Source organism: Microtus oregoni, unplaced genomic scaffold (assembly GCF_018167655.1).
Source record: "Microtus oregoni isolate MIOR12 unplaced genomic scaffold, Mior012 000020F_ref0000438, whole genome shotgun sequence".
Taxonomy (NCBI): Eukaryota; Metazoa; Chordata; class Mammalia; order Rodentia; family Cricetidae; genus Microtus; species Microtus oregoni.
The window spans coordinates 19,874,291-19,888,077 of NW_024543079.1; the positions used below are offsets into that span (position 1 = coordinate 19,874,291).

Here is a 13,787-nt window from a genome sequence, read left to right on the forward strand (position 1 = left end):
GAGGGAAGGGAGTGGAAACTGGGAATGGTATGTAAAATCAGAAAAGATTGTCTTAAAAAAATAAATAAAATGAAAAGAAAAATTGGTATGTGGAGCTGGGCTTACTACTGCATGCCTGTAATCCTGGGGCTGGCGAGGCAGCAGGATCTTTTTTGAGGCTTTCCTGGGTTATATAGAGCAAGACCTTGTGTCAAAACAAACATCAGTAGCAACACCCCCCAAAACAAACAAACAAACAAAAATCCCAGTGTAACCACCACCAGCAGCAACAAAAAGCAGTGATGCAGGCAGATTCTCCCATCCACACAGCAAGCTAGCATTAACATTGTAACCTCTGTAGTAATAAGGGTGGCGGGGCTGCAGGGCTGCGTTCCCAGCACCCCGGCAGCCTGGCTAGCTTATGCTCTGAAATAACAACACACAAACTGTATTCATTTAAACACTGCTTGGCCCTTTAGCTCTAGCCCTTACTGGCTAATTCTGTTATCTCGATCAACCCATCTCTAATAATCTGTGAGCACCAGTCTTACCGGGAAAGGTTCAGCATGTCTAACCTGGCGGCTTGCTTCATGGCATGTGTCTGCCCGGGAGCGGAGCATGGCGTCTCTCTCAGGCGTCTGCTCCCGAGAGGAGAGCTGTGGAGTCTGAACTCACTTCCTCTTCCTCCCAGCGTTCTGTTCTGTTCACTCCTCCCACCTATCTTCTAACCAATAAAATGGGCCAAGGCAGTTCCTTTATTAGCCAATGACCTTCCTCCATCAAACCTCTGTGCCAGGCCTTGTGCTGACCTTTCCCTGCAGGTTAGGCTAATGAAAAGTTCCTGCTAGTGAAGAAGCTTTGTCTTGGGTGACAGCCTCCTGCACACACCTCACTGTGGGTCCCAGTAATAAGCTCAGTGGTCCTTGTCTTTGGAGTTTGGTGTGGCTGGATAGCCCTCAGGGTATCCTAATTATAGACCGGAATTCTGGTTGTGCCTGCACACTGATACATTGCTGTAATTGTCATTATTGGAGATATTTCTACTCTAATATCTTGTGATTTTTAGAGGCAGCTTTATTTCTGCCTCTGCAGTTGTCACCTTTTCTTTTGGGTACATCTCATGATGTGTGTGTGCCATTAATTCCCACAACTCTACTTTGATACCCCCGTCCTCCCACCCACAGTTTTAAAATAGTATGTATTACTGTTGCCAGTGTGGCTCGGTGCTCCAAACAGTGATGATTCAGGCTGGGGAAAGTAGGACTTCAGAGGATTGGGGGATTAATTGGGTTTTGACAGCTTTGCTGTTCACTGACCCTTAGTGGGCTGCCTTTGACCACAGTGGAACAGGGTGGGGCTGGATATGCTGTCGCAGGCATCTTCATCCCTAAAGCTGGGGTTTTTGTGAACATTTTGACCTGCCTCGTTAGCAGCCATTTGCTCAGTAAGTAGCCAAGAAGCTCCTGGCTCCGAAATGAAAGAGGTGCCAAGCTGGGGCATCAGGTGGAGGCAGGTCTTATGCCTGCTCCTGTTTCCTTTCTTGGTGGAGAAGGTGTTTCCTTGTTCAAAGTCAGAAACTCCTGATACCAAAAGACACTGAGTTTATCTCAGTTCAGTTTTCTTCCTGCCACTTAGTGCTGTGTGCTGACATATTGTTACTTATGTTACCTTGTAACAGAGATACTTTTCAGATCCAAGAATATTCGAATACTTAGCCATCAGTTGAATTATTTGAATATAAATTCTGAGTAGTGCTCTTTAAAGCGTGTAATATTTAATGTTCATGTACGTGAAGTAAGTAATTGGGATACTTTTAAAGACATTTCCCAAAAGGTTTACAGTTAGAGTCATTTGTGGAGTCTGTTCTTTCCTTCCACCACTACATGGATTTGGAGATTGAACTTAGGTTGCCAGTCTTAAGTGACAAAAATCTTTACCTATCAGAAGCCTACCTTTTGTTTTTATATGGCTTCCTAAAGTACCCCCCCTCACCCCTTTGAAGACAAAGCCTCATGTTTCCAGGTCTGGCCTCAGACTCATTGTATGGTGGATGATGACCCTGAACTTCTGATCCACTTGCCTTTATTTTCCAAGTGCTAGTAATACAGGTACAGGCCATCATGTACAGTCTATGGATTGGGTGAGGATCAGACACAGGACTTTGTGTGTGCTAGGCAACTAAGTACTCTACCAGCTGAGCCACCTCCCCAGACTGTATTCTCATTTTTTGATAATGAGTCTTTCTTAGATGTTTTGTTGTTATTTGTTTTGAGACAGGTTCTCATGTAGCACAGATTGGCTTCAAACTCACTGAGGATGACCTTTAAACCTCCTGATCATTATGCCTCTGCCTTCCAGATGTTGATGCCTGACTTTCTTCAATTGTCTTTTTAAGATTGATTTTTATGTGTACTTCTGTGTATCTGTGTATGGGAATGTGCATATGAGTGCAGGTACCTCCTGAAGTCAGAGGCATGAGATCTGGATCTAGAGTTGCAGGCTGTTGTGATCCACTCAGTGTGGGTGCTGGGAACCAAACTCAGGTCTCCCGCAAGAGCAGTATGTGTTCTTAACCACGAAACCATCGTTCCAGCCCCTTTACTAGCATTGAGTATGCTGTGGTAATTCTGTTCAGGACAGGTAAGTGCCTCTTGATCTAATCCAGCCAGCTCATTCAGCCTTTGCACAAAGATCTCTAACTTTGGAGTCAGGAATCAGCTCCCCTGATAGCTTGTGCTGAATGACCAAAGTGGCCATTGTCCTTGTCTCTTGTCACAGATGCCAGTGAGATAAAGGTAGTGTCTCCTCTGATTATTATGATATATGATGATTTAAAAAAATGGCCTGATGTGGCAACATCTAGTGTGAACTTAGCACGGCACAGGAGTTTTGTTGTTCACATCTCTACTTGAAAGTAGGATAAGGTACACTTTAATTAAGCTAGTTTTATTTAGAAACTTAATAAGAATGGCTGCACTACACTGTAATTACAGTTAAAGATTCCTAGTACTTGACAGAAAAACAAGACACGGGGAAAAGCTCACTCGTGTTAACTCTGTGGAGCTATGACTAAAAGTGAGAAACTTCTCATGAGGAATTTTCCACTAGGGAAGCCTATTAAGTTCATTGCTCTTAAAAAAAAGAAAAAAAATGAGGATGGACTGGAGAGATGGCTCAGGGCTTAAGAGCACCAGCTGTTCTTCCAGAGTATCTGAGTTCAGTTCCCAGCACCTACACAGCAGCTCACAACCTTCTGTGACTCTGGTTTCAGGGACCTGACACCCTCTTCTAATTTTTGTGGGCACCAGACACACAAATGATGCACATTCATAAATGCAGGAAAAACATGAATACACATAAAGAAAATAAATCTTTTTTTAATTAATGTATATTGAAAACAGAGAAAAGGAACCTGAAGGTTGAGGTTGAAAACTTTGCTTGTTTTGGCTGTTCATTTTTGGAACAGCTTGATGACATCCTGTTATTCCTTTTGTGACATGGACCCAGGTTATTTTATTTGGCAGGCAGGAGTAGCAATTTATTGAGATAAAATTCACCTGGATGATAGTTTGTCTGTCTGAAGTATTAGCTGATTTCTGAAAATCTTTGCAAAGTGGAGTTGTGCGACCATGACAGTAACCACCCCAAATGAAACAACACACCCTTCCCCTCACTCTTGGCTTTGATGTTTTACCTCTGGTCTTGTGACATCAGAATACCAGAGACTGACTCTCAGTTCTAGAGAGTAAAACCTGTAAAGTCATGGTGCTGGCATCTGGTGTGACCTTTTACTTTCCTCACATGGTGGAAGTCTGTAGGTCGGGGAAGAATGTTGTGTACTTGCTTGGCAGTGGAGCCAAGGAGAGAGATTCTACTCCACAAGCTCTTCCGTAGCTGTACTGGCTCACTGCTCAGGAGCTCCCTGGAGATGTCCACTCCCTGTAAAGTCTGTGTTTCCAAGCTCCACTCTGAAGTCCTCATTGTCTGTGCTGCACAGTCAGAGTCTCTTGGGCCTTGGTCTGTCTTCCTTTGAGATTTTATTTTTGCAGTGTAGATAGACAAAATAGACAAATGTCTGTGTGGAAGAGCCCGAGCTAATTAGAAAAAGAGTTGAACTCAGAGACACTAGGTAACCACCAAAGACTAATTTGGCTTTATGTATGAAGAAACTGCTGAGTGTATAAATCTGTCCCCTAGAGGCTGGAGAGATGGCTCAGTGAGCAAATGGTGACTCTTTTGGAGGACCTGGGTTTAAGTCCCAACATCCATGTGGTAACTCACAACCATCTGTAATTCCAGTTCAAGGAGCTTTGATGCCCCTTCTGAGATATATGCCAACAAAACACTCATACACAAAATAATTTTTGTAATTAAAAATAAATAAAAATTAAGCTATCTATCAGTAGGGATTGGCTGCCCAGTGAAGAACTTTCTAGAACTACATGTATTTTTAGCTGCTTGTGGAATGTCCTCTTAAGATCTTTACACAGTGCTTTTCTGTACCTGGTGAGGATGGGCTCTGAGGTTCTTCCATGTTGGAAACAGGCTGGCTCCTGCCAGAACTGATAGTTTTGTGGATTTTCTGGGGGTTGGATGGTTGCTTTTCAGACAGAGTCTCACTATTGCATTTAAGCTGGTCTGGAACTCACCATCCTCTTGCCTTTGCCATTCCAATGTGGGGGGTTTACAGGCCTGGACCACCACATCTGGCTTTTGGGTTTTATGCTAAATAGTTAAAGAATGGCAGGATGAAGTATCTTCGCTCTTCAAAATGCAATCTTCTTTGAGAAATAAATTTCTAATATAAGAAGTCTATTTACCCAGCCTGATAGAAAACTTAAATTTCTAAAAACTTTTGGATATATTTATTTTTGTTTGTATGAGTATTTTGCCCATATGTATGTATGCCTACCACCATCATCCCTGCTGCCCACAGAGGTCAGAAGAGGGTATCAAATCCTCCTGGAACTAGTTGTATGGAGGTTGTAAGCCTCCATACAAGTGATTGGAACTAAACCCAGGTCCTCTGCAAGAACAAGTGTTTTTAACCACTGACCCAAAAGTTACGTTTATTATACATAGAACACTCTAGTTAAGGTTGTGGACTCTGGATTCACCAGATCTTTGTGTAGGTGCCATTTTTATGACATCTAGTGTGTGGCCTAGGACAGTAACTTTAGCATTCTTCAGCCTTCTCATCTGGAATTTGGGGTCAGCTGTTAATATTCTTTCTGTAGTGAGAACAGAAAAGCTCATTGAGTGTTTCAGGGTTATAATGATATAATAATAATTCCATAATAACTAATAAAATAATCTCATTGTTTCAGGGAGCGGGGAGAGATGTAGGTGGTTAACAACAAGTATAACCTCGTATTTAAATTTCTCTTAGAGGGAACACGAGAATAGAAGAGGCATGTGAAATGTATACCAGAGCCGCAAATATGTTCAAGATGGCCAAGAACTGGAGTGGTATGTACAACATTTTGTTTACTTATTAGGTAAATACTTGAAGACAGGACTGTGCATCCCGTTAAAGAGTGAGTGAGCCTGTTAGTCCCAGATCAGGCGTTGGTGCTGAGAGGATCTTCATCTCAGGTAACTAACCTGGTTTCAAGGTTGACCATCAGGACAATGTCTCCCTCGGTTTCTACAAGGCTTGTGGAATCTGAAAGAAGCATTTCATGGGCTAGAATTGTATTCCAATAAACACAATGCCATAATTATAGGAAAACTCATTGGGAAATAACAAGATAGATAGAAATGCCTTAGCATGAGTTGAGAATTTCAAAGCAATTCTCTACTCTGAATTCACTGAAAACGGAGTGACTGCATAAGCCCCATTAGCTAGCACATTCTTTAAGTTAAGCCCTCACACTAAGATTCTTCTCCTTGTCTGAGGGGATTGTCCTTGCTAACTAGAGAGAAAAATACCTGCTTTTCCCTTGGAAACTTCTATAGCTCAGATGGTGATGGGATCCTTATGCAGGAGAATGCGGAGGTATCCTTGGGCCAGAGAGAGCATGGGTCTCCTGCCTGGCCAACAGCTGTTTTTACTAGCTTTTACTAGCCGCTGTTATCCATTGCCTATAAGGCAGACTTTGTTTCAAAGGAGAAGATGCTTTTGAGCTGGGTGGATCTGAAAGGCTGATTCTGGCTCTTAAGTTCCTTTATCAGCTTACTTTGCAGTAGAGCTTTAGTTTAAAGGGAGATGGAAGGGTTTCAGAAGAATCTATGCCCACATTGTATTTTACTAAAGAACAAATGGAAGATAAACAGAATCGTCCCACCAGCCCATCTTTTCTATTCAAGTCCTATAATCACGGGTGAAAAGTAATCTTACCCAAGAGTGCTAGGAAATTCACCTAGAAAGACCCCTGTCCTTTATGTAACTGTGGAAACCTTCCATGTACCCTGCCTCTGTCTGTTGCCAGGGTAGTGTAGGGTAGTGTCCCCAATGTCCCTGTGTTCTGCCCTTTCTCAGTTTTATTTTGAGATAGTGTCAGACTATGTAGCCCAGGCTGCTCTGGCACTCATTATAAGCCCAGATAGATCTTGTACTTAGAGCCATCTTCCTCCCTCGTCTCCCAGGTGCTGGGATAGTAGCATGTGCCACCCTGCTTAACTCCCAGACAGTCTTACTGAGAGGTTCAGTAAGTCAGGTCATGTATTGGGTTTGTACACTGACCTTCCAGGACTGTCTTCTTCCTTTTCTGACTTCATCTGCTCGTGCTCTGGGCTCCCACTCCAGAGCCTTGGCATGTGCTGTTTCCTCTCTCTGCATACTTTGCCCTTGTTTACGTCTTTCTTCAGGTCCAGCTTCAAATGTTATCTTCTCAGCTAGTTCACTTTTGACTACCCCTTATAGTCAATAATCTTCTTTCTGGAAACTCGCTACTCTTCACTGCCCACATTACCACCTAGCAAAAACATGGAAGTTACATGGTGTTTTAGTTATTTATATTTGCATGTATTTATTACATGGTGGCCCTCACTAGCATGTACTTTTGAAGGTCAGAGTGTTTATGTGTTTTCCGTTCTGACTGCATCTCCAGGGTCCACATTGTGTCTCTGATGCGGTAGATATTCAGTATATTTATTGTTAATTGAATAAATAAACACGAGGCCCTGAATTGCTCTGGTGGTGATCATGACACAATTTTGTCTCTTATAAGTTTAAAAATTCTTTTATAATGATTAAGCTGCTATACTATACTCTCATAATGATTCAGCCGCTATTCAAACTGTGACACACCGGGTAGCCTCCCAGAGGCCATTCTCCTTAAGAACACTTGCAGATCGAGAGAGACTTGCCTTGCTAGCAGTGACCAGAATATGTGTTCCAAGTGATAAAGTGGTGACATGAAAAGGGAAAGCCAGCACTAAGTATTATCTTCAAGATTGAGGTAGCCCAGAGGAACTGGCTGTTGCACTGTACCCAAGCAGGAAAAAGGGCAGGCCATGACAGTAAGTGCAGGAAGAGCAATGCTGGTGGAAGCTGTAGAGAAGTAAGCAATGTGCTGGAGTACAGGGTGTGCCAAGGAGAGATGTGTCTGCACCAGTGCTTCCGGAGCCAGAGCCTCCCAACTTCATGTCAGGTCTAGGTCACTGCATTCTTCCAAGGCAGAGACCATCAAAGCTGATCTGCTGGCTTATTCTTGCAGCTAGCCTGGCCTTGGCACCTCTCAGTCTTTTATCTCTGGTGTGGCTCTCCAGTTGCCAGCAGGGGGTTATTCTGATCCAGCTCTAGCTGTAAGGCCAGTTCTCATTGGTCAGTGTCCCCCTTAGTCATTTTCTGCTGCTGGAACCAAATACCTTCATCTGAGTAATTTATAAAATATAGAAATATATTGCTCACAACTTTGGAGGCAGAAGAGTTCAAGATCAAGGTGCCAGCAGATTCAGCATCTGGTGAGGACTCCTCTCTGCTTCCAAGACAGCTTCTTCTTGCTTCATCCTACAAGGCAACTTGCTCCTTTCAGTGTCTTCTGTAATGGTACTACTTCCACTCATAAGTGTGGAATACTCATGAATTAACAACTTCCTTAAAGGCCCTAATGGGTAATACATTACATTGGGTATTCGATTCCATAATATGAAGAGTGGGGGCCAATTTCATGTGTACTCTTGTGTCAGAAACAGAAGCATAAGACAAGAATTGAACTGGAGCAGGCTACAGGGTTTGTGTGGCTTCCTTTCCTTGATGATGATCAGGTTAATGCCTGTGAGGACAGTGTTTGGGACAAGGGAGACAACTAAAGTTTCACAGAATTGGATGTTTGATTTCTTACAGGTAAATTTAAAGCAAGTGGTTCCTTAGCAGAGTACACTTCTTCTGCTTTGTGATGTTAGTACAGCTTCTAGCTGGGAGGAGAATACCCAGAACAGCGTGAAGGAAGAGAGGCTCACTTAGCTCACCGGTTTGGGGGCTCAGTCTGCTTGTTTGACCCCGTGTGCATGGGTAGGGTAGAGTGTCATGGAGTGGTGGGGGTGGTGGTGGTAGAGGAGCTGTCTTATTGTGGATAGGAAGCAAGAGCAAGGAAAGGAAGGTGGCCCTGACAAGTCTCAGTCCCAGCCCTCAGTGACCTTGTTTTGTTTTTTTTGTTTTTTTCACTTAGGCACACCTCTTAAAGCTTCTAGGACTAACTAAAATAGCACCGCCAGCTGGAGATGAAGCTTTCAGAACATGAGCCTGGGCATGGCAGCACATGCCTGTCTGTAGTTCTGACACTTGGGAGGCTGAGGCAGAAGAGGATTATGAGTGGAACTTCAGGGAAGGCAAGATCCTGTCCTAGCAAACCACATCTTCTTTCCTCTAGTACTTTTAACTTTAAGTGCTTCTCAACCCCTTGGAGGTCGAATGACCTTTTCATAGGGGTTGCCTAGGACTATCAGAAAACACAGGTATTTACTTTGTAATCTATAGCAGTAGCAAAGTTACAGATGAAGTAGCAATGAAAATAATTTTATGATTAAGAATCACCCCCACATGAGGAACTGTATTAAAGGGTTGCAGGATTAGGTGGGTTGAGAACCATTGCCATAAGCTTTTATGCCTTTCTAAGTCATGTTTTTCTAGTGGAGCAGATTGAACAGTGACACTCGAGTAACATGGACCCTGGGATTGAGAAATGGGTAGATGAATAGCCTTGGCTTTGGGGCTTAGCCTTTCTTTAGCTGTGTGAGGCCAAAGTGCCCCTCGTTGGGCTGATCTTATGGTGTGGGAAAGAGCTCAAGATCCTAAATGCTGGCTGTCAGTCATTGAGTGGTGGGTCAGAAAAAGGTGGCTCGGTGCCCAGGATGTTTGGCAGGTCCTCTGGAACTATCAAGGAAAAATGGCCAACACCCAGTTCCACTTGTCTTGATGCATGCGGTCTCTGACTGCAGGGATTCTTTTTAGAGTCCTGTATCTTTTCTGTGTGGAGCCTGGAGTCTTTTGGGAAGCTGTTCCTCACTGTTTAATTGTGACATCTCTTTCAGCTGCAGGAAATGCGTTTTGTCAAGCCGCCAAGCTCCATATGCAGCTTCAGAGCAAACATGACTCCGCTACCAGCTTTGTGGATGCTGGAAATGCTTACAAGAAGGCAGACCCTCAAGGTAAGGCCACTTATCTGTGTCTCTGGCCAGCAGCGTCTTCTGTAGTGTTGAGGCTGGTGTGCTGTGCTGGACCCTGGTAATAACAATTCTTGCATTATGGACTAAGAAATAAATTTTGGTCATTTTAATAATGTCTAATCATAAAGATATCAATGTGGAGGAGTTGAGGAACATTTGAACAGTTTTTCATCTTAAAGCTAAAGCTGGCCTCAAACTCAAAGCTCTGCACTCCCCTGCCTCAGCCTCTCACATGCTGGGTTCATAGTAACCTTATCTTTATTTTTATGAAATATGTTCTTGAACGAAGAAGGAAATCCTGGTGTTTCCGTCCTCCTAAATGTATTTTACTTAGGGAAGGGGTGTAGTATCCAGTGGTTAAAAGGTGTCTTAACCACACAACACTCTTTTCATTGTTTTTCTTCTTCTTTTTTTCTTCTTTTTTTGAGACAGGGTTTCTCTGTGGAACTAACTGTTGTAGACCAGGTTGGCCTTGAGCTCACAGAGATCCGCCTGCCTCTGCCTCCCAAGTGCTGGGATTAAAGGCATGCGCCACCACTGCCCAGCTTTTTCATTGTTTTTCTAAGTGCTTTTCAAAGCTTTTTTTTTTAATAGAAAAGAATATTGGACATTTATTAATAAAATTTTTTCAAATGTTACTTCTCTTTCAAGAATGATTAAACTAAAGGTATTAAGATCTCATCCATGTATATGGTTATCTTGAGTCTTCTTTTCTTCTGTAGTTTATTTAGTTTAACACAAAAGTCTAAATTTCTAGAAATATATCCCAAAGAAAAATGTCATCAAGCTTTTTTGTATAAAGATTTATTGTAAAATAATTATATTTTTATTTCCAAAAGTGAGAGACTGGGCACAGCAGGTATGAGCAGAGTAGGTGAGCAGAATGACTTCATATTATAGAATATTATCACACAAGCATCCAAGCCCTGCTTGGTTTGGGGCTGGCTGTAATGACGCACACCTGTGATCCCTACACTTGGGAAACGAGGCTGGAGGCTTGGGAGTTGCATACCAGCCTGGGCTATGAGATCCTACCTCAAAAAAACAAAGTGCTTGGATTTATAGAATGTTTGTTGACCTGGTAAATGTTCACTTGCTAATTAAATTAAGGAACTGAGTGTTATGTGGCCACAATTTCTTAAAAAAAAAAAAAAACATATGCACGTGGAAACACATCCAGAACACTGGAAGGGAGGCGCTGAAGTGGGAATGCTGGGCCTGAGTGGTGGTGTAGATAACCGCGCTCTGTTTTCCTCTGATTGGAGAGGTACAGCTGCGAGTGTACACTTTTAAAAACACTTCAGGGAAGTCACTTTTCTGTTTCCTTGCTGTCTCCTTCAAACTGAAGGCAAACTTGGTACTGTCAGCCACACTGTTCTGTGAGAGGAAACTTTGTGGCTCAATGTTTTAGGAAACGAATATAACTTACTAGCGTCGTCATTGTAAAGTTTTCCATTCATTTCTTGGATGTGCATTCCAGCGTAACTGTTAGTATACCAAAGTTTAGCATCTTGGAGTGGTATACACATTTGCATATTTGGCTTATTAGATTCACACTCCTGACTGAGTACAGTTTGACCAGCTGCCTCATGTTCCTGCTGCAGGACCTTCTTGTCATGGGCTGCCTATTAAGTCACAAGCCAAAAGAAACATTCTTCCCTTAAAAAGAAAGAGTTGAGTAAGCATTACAAAGTGCTTTTGATGTTGGCCACATGAAGAGTGGAGACTGTTGAAATGGTCTTTCTTGTGATGAAGTGATATTTTCCAAAATTAATATAACACACATGGTATTAATGAAGGCTGCATTGACCTTGTACAGTAGTAGGTTTGATTTACCAGTGTGGGTGGCAATCCCTGTGATCTTGTTTCCCTTGTAATAGAATCTGCCACCTGGATGGACTCCCTAAGAGTTACTGAGCCAGGATTACTGCAGCCCCACGCCTTTAAATCCCAGTGCAGCTGCTAGGAACAAAGCCACACTAATGAGTCTGGACTGTGCATGACTGTCTGCCCCCACTAACCAGCCTGCTGACCCACTACCCCAGATTTTACCTCCTGCCAGCAGTAACAGCCAGGTAACAGGCTCAGCTGAACCCTCTTTCACTGAATGAATTTTTCATTGTTTTTCTTAAATGCCCACGCTTCAGAGGCTATCAACTGCTTAAATGCAGCCATCGACATTTACACAGACATGGTAAGACATTGCATTGCTTGAATGGCTGTGGGGTGGCATCCTTGAGCTGCTTTAGAGTTATGTTTTTCTTCCTGTTCTCAAACTGATCGGTGTTTTGTGTCGGTAAGGCAGGTGGATGACTCTGCTCTCTCCCCTAGGGAAGGTTTACAATCGCAGCCAAGCATCACATCACGATTGCAGAGATCTATGAGACTGAGCTTGTGGACATTGAGAAGGTGAGCACTGGCCACGCTTATGAGCTCGGTGTAGAAGGTAGATGCTTGGCCTCTTAGGAATCCTCTCCTGCTCTTTCCCAGCTGATTGGAGTAGTCCAGAATCATTACAGGTGTCCTGGAGGAGACTGCCTAGGCCTAGCTGGCAGAGTAAAGGGACTCTTTACCTAGAGTGCCAGAGAGATACTGAGCTTACCTGTTGTTTGTGCTTTGATTCATGTCAGAATAGTCAAAAGACTTGCCACCTGTCTGCCAAGTTCTCTGAGGCTCTGGAGATGTTGAAAGCATCCGCTTTCTCTGTCCACCTTGCTCTAGCCACTGCCCTGGGACCTGGGTACCAGCTGTTTCCTCTGCTTGTCCAACTCTTCCTCGCACACCCACACGCTGACTCCTTGTGTCCTTCATCACCCTTTCCAGCTGACGGCCCCCTAATTAAGATTGTAGACCCCAGGAATACTTAGCCAGATGATACCTCCCCAAATGCACTCTTTACTCATCCCCACCCCTTTTTACCGCCACATTTCACCCTTCATCCTGTGGCATATACTTGTTCACAGTTCTGGTATTTCTGTCTCCTTCCCACCTCTGGGCTTGGTGCCATATCTGCCGAGTTCCAAGGGCCAAGACATAGTAGGTTCTAAACAAATGCTAACGCATAAGCAAGCATACTGCCCTCTCCGACATAGTCAAGGATGCAGGAAGCATGCAAGACTGATATCAAACCAACTGCCAGTTGTTGCATTTACTTCATGCTGTTCACCCCCCAGCATACACACACACACACACACACACACACACACACTCTGCCCCACTCCCAATTTTTTTTTTTTTTTTTGAGGAAGCTCTGGTCTTAATCTGAAGAGGGCTATCTCACATGTGTGTGCGTTGGGTGCACGGACTGGGGCCTGGGGAGTGAATAAAGTCTGTAGTTTATCTCTGGTGTAGGATTAATAAAGGGATGGGAGGGGACAGGTCTGCTGTGATGGGGGCTTAATTTTCTCAGCAACTGGGATGGATATTGTCTTTTTACTGACGAGTGGGTCCTGTGGAGCATGTGGAATATGCACAGGCATCATTCTGGTTGCTTTTAGACCCATGGCAGTCAGAAGAGCACATTGACCTGGCTGTCAGAGGAACACACTAGCCTGGCAGTCAGAGGAACACACTAGCCTGGCTGTCAGAGGAACACACTGGCCTGGCAGTCAGAGGAACACACTGGCCTGGCTGTCAGAGGAACACACTGGCCTGGCAGTCAGAGGAACTCACTGACCTGGCTGTCAGAGGAACACACTAGCCTGGCAGTCAGAGGAACTCACTGACCTGGCTGTCAGAGGAACACACTAGCCTGGCAGTCAGAGGAACTCACTGACCTGGCTGTCAGAGGAACTCACTGACCTGGCTGTCAGAGGAACTCACTGACCTGGCTGTCAGAGGAACACACTAGCCTGGCAGTCAGAGGAACTCACTGACCTGGCTGTCAGAGGAACACACTGGCCTGGCAGTCAGAAAGAGCACTCTGGCTTGGAGCCCATTCCTTATACCAGGGAATATTTCACACAACCACTTCTCTACATGGGCTCCACAAATTGGGGTGAATGAAATGGCTTCTAGGCTTGTCATTTTTTTATTTTTGGTTTGTCATGGTGGCCTTTTGAACTTCTAGTACCTGGCCTGTTTTTGTTATTCTATGAATTAGCCAGTAGGTGGCACCTTTTTTCACTGATGTATTTTGTTCTGTTGAAAGTAGTTTAAGAACTAAAGCCTGGGTGTCATGTGCGTGTGATCCCAGC

General features: G+C 43.9%; 1 protein-coding gene across 3 annotated transcripts in view; it reads left to right on the forward strand.

Annotated features, from left to right (window-relative positions):
• Napb (NSF attachment protein beta) overlaps window positions 1–13,787 on the forward strand; it is a 41,329-nt gene that overhangs the window by 12,297 nt on the left and 15,245 nt on the right. For 2 of the 3 annotated variants that reach the window (XM_041670385.1, XM_041670384.1), the window contains exons 2-5: window positions 5,369–5,448; window positions 9,457–9,573; window positions 11,739–11,785; window positions 11,923–12,000. In XM_041670385.1, the coding sequence (XP_041526319.1) occupies window positions 5,369–5,448; window positions 9,457–9,573; window positions 11,739–11,785; window positions 11,923–12,000 (322 nt within the window). Of the gene's footprint in view, window positions 1–5,368; window positions 5,449–9,456; window positions 9,574–11,738; window positions 11,786–11,922; window positions 12,001–13,787 lie in introns of those variants that run through there. The other variant, XM_041670387.1, reaches the window with a different exon arrangement.